The 5,416-nt window shown below is 41.9% G+C and overlaps 2 protein-coding genes across 2 annotated transcripts in view; one reads left to right on the forward strand and one right to left on the reverse strand.

Moving 5' to 3' along the window:
- The window catches only part of TNKS (tankyrase), a 121,853-nt gene extending 119,189 nt beyond the window's left edge, over positions 1-2,664 (reverse strand). The window contains exon 1 of the mRNA XM_085310818.1: positions 2,640-2,664. Coding sequence (XP_085166944.1) covers positions 2,640-2,664 — 25 coding nt within the window. The remainder of the gene's footprint in view (positions 1-2,639) is intronic.
- A 1,823-nt stretch (positions 2,665-4,487) lies between these two features.
- Positions 4,488-5,416, forward strand: part of MFHAS1 (multifunctional ROCO family signaling regulator 1) — a 37,327-nt gene continuing 36,398 nt past the window's right edge. Inside the window, exon 1 of the mRNA XM_085310819.1 lies at positions 4,488-4,550. Coding sequence (XP_085166945.1) covers positions 4,488-4,550 — 63 coding nt within the window. The remainder of the gene's footprint in view (positions 4,551-5,416) is intronic.

Raw genomic sequence — 5,416 nt, forward strand, 5'->3', positions numbered from 1 at the left:
AAAAAAAAAAAAAAAAAAAAAAAAAAAAAACAAGAACTGTACTGACTCTATCAGCCTCTTTTTCCCCATTCTCATACCACTGCCACAACATCCCAGCGACGAGCTTGGAGCGGTTGTAACAGACACGTACGCTCAAGCAGCGTGACAAGTAAGCTCTTCCTTGCCATGCCTATTTTAAGCATCTCACAGCAAGCCTCATCTTCCAACACCCACTCAAATGGGGCCYCGGTTTGTTTTTTCACTAGACCCAAAAGCCAAACAGCATCCCCACGTTTCGACTTTCACATCCGGGTTCAGAAGATCTCAGTTTTACTGGAAGTGCACAGTGTTAAGCCTACTAACAGTCAGCTCCTAACTCTGTTTGAAGGGAGACCTCTTTCAACCTCTCCTGGTAGGATTTCTTTGACAGTTCTTAATCATTTTTTAAAACCAAATAACTGCTAGCTACTTTTTACTCCTTTTGCAATGCTGAGATTTGTGTTTGGGTCCCACGGTATTTTTAAATGCAACGTATCAAATTCTTTACAAAGATCTTGAACAATATCAACAAGGGCCTGCTCCTTTGCACCTTTACCTCACTGCAGCACAGTTGCAACATACGTCCAGAACAGATTATCTTACCACACTGCTGTAATCCTTTACACTATCACAAGTAGATGATGACAGGACACGTATTTTAACTTAAGGCTTGGAGCTTTGCATTTCTGCATGGTCAACTCTAGTGACTTTACAAGCAGTATCAGCAAAACTTGGATCATATCTTCAGAAAAGTTTTGAGTTCTCATGAAAACACCTTCCTGGAGTATATTTGCACTGTTTCAATAAAAAGCCCACCTTAGCTAAATTACACTGGTTAAGCACGCTTGTTCTTTTTCCATTAAGAGCTGCATAAGGGCCATAATATAGAAACAGGCCTCAACACAGCATCAATCCATCTTCTCTCCCATGCATGCTTTAAGGACTCATAAGATTTGGTTCAAAGAACACTAACAGGAAAGAATGATCATGCGTTTTGATAAGAAGTCAGAGGAGTCCTTCTCTCCATCTAGGTATACTAAAAGTAAAAAAGTTTTGGAAAGCCAACTTCTATATATTTGGTGTTATGAATGGCATGTCAGGAAAAAAAAAAGGAGCTGAAAAAGCATCACTGCCAGCCTGCTTCAGATCTCTACAAAACAACACAGGCTTCCCTCCAAAAACCCAAACAATTCACAGAAAACGTAGAGTTTTGTCCCACACTACTCCATGAATAAGTACACCCAAAAGGAGATACGTGTCTCTCAGATTGAAGTCATTCCATCATCCCCCAAAACTAGTTAACAGCATTCCCCAAAGGAGAAATTCTACCCCTCGCACAAATGTATAACCACCAACTCATTTGCTTCTGCTGGCTAAAAAGGTGTTCTGTCACCTATATGAGAACAGGGCCACCAAAAGCAGGATTATCAAGCCCAGTTGCAAGAACAGACATCACAGGCATTAACTTCTTTTTTTTTTTTTTTTTCCTTTATACAACTATTGGAGGACCTGTAACACAGTAAAGGTGTCCATAGTCTGGTGCAACTAGTAATGAGAGTTGAAATCTTTCTCAAGGAAGAGAGATAACACATCTCTAGGACAAACAAAAAGTACAATGGCGAGGCAGGGAAGTGGAATAGTTTGTCTCATTCAGCAAGTACAAAGAAGAGAACCATTAACTAGAACAAAACACAGTGAAGATAGTAGAAAGCGAAAAAAGTACTTTTAACATCAGTAAATGCTCTACTTCTCTGTGGAACTCCTTACCACACTATGTCCTAAAGTCTACAAACTTATATGGTATCAAGTTTTTTTAAAAAAAAAAAGAAAAAAAAAAGGGCAAGTTAATAGAGGCAAATCTACTGAAGATGGATGAACTTCTACCAGCACATAGAAACTAGGTCTTGCTCTAGTAGTTGCTTAGCTAAAAACAGCTGGAAAAATGCTTGAGGGAAGTGTCATATACAAACTGGGCAAACGCATAACTCTTGCCTAGGCATCTGCTTTTGGCCACCAGCACAGATAAGACCTTGAGTCAAACAGACCTTTGTTCTAGCCTGGCACAGTTGCCTATTGGTATTATTTTATTTCAGTAAAAAGCAAACTAGTTTTCATCGAAAAATGCAAGTGCAAAGAGCAATGAACACATACTAACACCTCCAGCCAATTTCTTCTTTCTAAGTCATCCAGTCAGTTGGAAGTCTCCAGAAGCTGCTGCTTGTTCCAATTCTTGTGCGTTAGGAAGCCATACCCAACGGGCCTCACTGGTACCAGAGATCCATACGTCTTGCTAGCCCTCATCTCACACAGGTGTCAAGACACTCACGCGTCTTCCTCTCTCCAGATACACATACCTTTACAGAAGAATCTTTCAAACCACTTGGGGAGGAAAAGCAGACCAGCAGATCTCCTGAAAGACATCCAGAATTTCCAGAGAGACAGTGCTAGAATAACTGCCAGTTGAAGGATGAAAGGAAAATGATCCTCCACTGAATCTCCTCCTGCTTTACAAGGGAAGCCTCGATCATCCTGACACAGACTCAGTATTTGTTTCTGCCTTATTAACAGCTAACCAAAGGAGGTCTGCTAACAAGCTGAATAAATCTGACTTTTAAACATACCGTTTAACGACCCATTCCCCGTCATCCAGATCAACTGGTGACTAGGATAACCCACAAAGAAAAGCTGGATAAATGCTGCTGCTTCAGTTTGACTTGACAAACACATTTTATCTGTAAGTGGATATCGGACGGGTGACTCCAACTTCTCAAAACAGATTTGAATCTATCCCCAGCTTTTTAAGTAATTGATTACAGAAACTTCTGCTTTCTCCTTATCCCAAGTTTACATGTGTACTACGAAACTTGCATACTCTCAGAAGTCACCCCTTTCATCTTCCTTCTACAATGTAAAAAGAAATAAAGGTAATTTTGAAACTAGGCATTTCATAAAGTTTAAGGAAACACAAACTTAAAGAAACAAGAACTGGTCTTTCCCCTTGCCCCTGTTACACTAAAAATGATTTAATTGTCTGGCATTGTTTCCAAAAGGGGTATCTGAGGAAAGAGAACTGAGCTAGGGAAAAGTGAAGTACCCAGAAAAAAACTGAATCCGACTACTTCAACAATTAGAAAATGAAACTCTGCCTGCAATTAGAAGAATTTCTCTGCTACAAACTGGAAGAACAGAAGTGAAACTCTCCGTTGTTGCCTTGAAGTTAAGTTTCAAGAGCTCTGAGAGAAGCAGTTAAACTCCAAAACGTTTGTGTGCTGCACTCTAACTCCCRATTCTCTTATAAGAGGGGCCAGACAATTTGTAAAGTTAGGTACGGCTCATAAAATTGTGCTATTACACATAACACTGCTTAATACGCACGGGAGACTCTTACGCCCATAAGCAAATGGGTTTTACTTCTCCTTCTGCCCACAGGGCAGACAGAGACCAGATCAACATTGCATCATTTGCAACTACACACTGCCCAAGACCAGTTGCATTCAAACATGTTTACAGGTCTTTCAAAATACACGATCCCACACTTTCTGCAATAAGAAATCCATCTAATGCTAATAGACGTCAAAACCATTTGGATCAGAAATATACTTTAGTAATTGGAGAGAGAGGATACACTTGGCAGCTAAAGGAGGTCGTTAGATCTACAAAAACAAAAATAGAGAACAGTTCTTCAGTAGTTCACCTGCCACCTTCTTCATGCTACCAGAAAGCATCTTCCATTGCTATTACAGTAACTCTTGCCTTTCAAAGCCTTATCACGTTAATATATAATCCTTCTCTAATTAAAGTACAGGTTTAAAGTGAGAGTAATGCTGTATTGCTACAGGACCAGCACTACAGTTCGTACTAGTCTACAACTGAACTTATAAATTGAGCTCTTAAAGCTTAAGGAGAAGAAGCAGGGTCTTAAATCCTAAGTGAGCCAATCTGAGACAACGCCCCAAAATATTATGCGCTTCACGCGTATGCATGCAACTGTGCCAGCATCATCTTCCATGGTTCATTAAGATTAAGTACATCTGCACATTCCAGAAGTTCAGTGTGATTTAAACTCAGCTTGTATAAAGTCACACTTTATTGGCAGACCTCAGGGATTAGAGGAGATGCAAACGGCTCAAGACCAGAGTTTCCCCTAAGGGCATGACGAGACACCACTTTGACTCCGGAAAGGACCTACACAGACTCAGAGAGCACTATCCAACTGATAAACTTAACACCATTGTTTGGAGTCCCAAGCACCACTGCATCAGAAAATGCTTATTTTTGCTACTGTTTTCCACATTTAAACACTGACCATAGAATAAAGCCCAAGTAAAGGCTTCAGCAAATTCTGTTTGGCTGTTGTGTTGCTTATCTGATGATGTTTACTGGGGCATGTTCCCAGCCGCAGAACGGGATCCAGAACTCCACTGTCGATACCAAAGAGCTCCAGCTTGCAGTGCCAAGCTAGTAGTAAAATGGAAAACAACACTTACTCTGTCAGCCAGGAGCAAGCCAGCAAGACTGGCACATTGGCAGGAGTAGGTCAGGGCATCCCACTGCCCCTGGCCCAATTAAAAGCTCAAAAAAAGGYCTGTGCCTCACTGGACTATATAAAGTACAATCTGTAACACCATGGCATTTGTCAGAAAGCATTCACTCTGACCACAGCTCGAGCAACTGTGCAAGTCCTGAGTTATGACTAGTGACTTAAAATACCTCCCCATTTTACTGCTATCATGGACTTCTCTCCTGTATMTCTGGTGATGGCCGAGCCCTGCATGAAACGCTCTCTTTTGAGACCACACTAATAGGTTGTAGCTGTGCTTGGTAGCAGGCAATGTTTATTTTCAATTCAGGTCAGCCACTGAWCCTCACTTTTGATTTGTTTTATGATACTATTTCTGTACACAATATTGTCTCTTCCCTGCACTGAGAGGCATGCTGTATGCTGGACACAGCTGTAACTTCTGACCAAGTTCAGCTGTTCCACTTCACCTCTTTCCCCAGCCCACTCAAACCACAGCAGAGGCAGAGATCAATCAGGAGCTACAATGAGATAACAGAAAACAAAAGAACAACAGAAACAACAACAACACTGCAAGGCATTGACTCGGATTCCTAGCAAGCCTACCTTCATCACAGGGCTCCTCGACTTTCAGGAGCTACCGCCGACACAAGTGAAGACCTTAAACCCAAACCAACTCCGTTCCCAAGACGGAGCGGCCTCAGTTTCACGGTGCCTAAGTCAGCGGCTTGCAGGGCCGACACRGGGAAGTGTTTCAGTACTTTTAGACCGCAGAGCTTCCCTTGAGCCTCCAGGGTCTCCTCTCCCCCTGTTCCTAAATCTTACCCCGCTCCCCACCCAGCTTTAGCGGAATGCCACCAGGAAAAGCGCGCTCGGGCT

Source organism: Rhea americana, unplaced genomic scaffold (assembly GCF_003343005.1).
Source record: "Rhea americana isolate MKP2758 unplaced genomic scaffold, rheAme1 scaffold_326, whole genome shotgun sequence".
In the NCBI taxonomy this organism is placed as follows: domain Eukaryota; kingdom Metazoa; phylum Chordata; class Aves; order Rheiformes; family Rheidae; genus Rhea; species Rhea americana.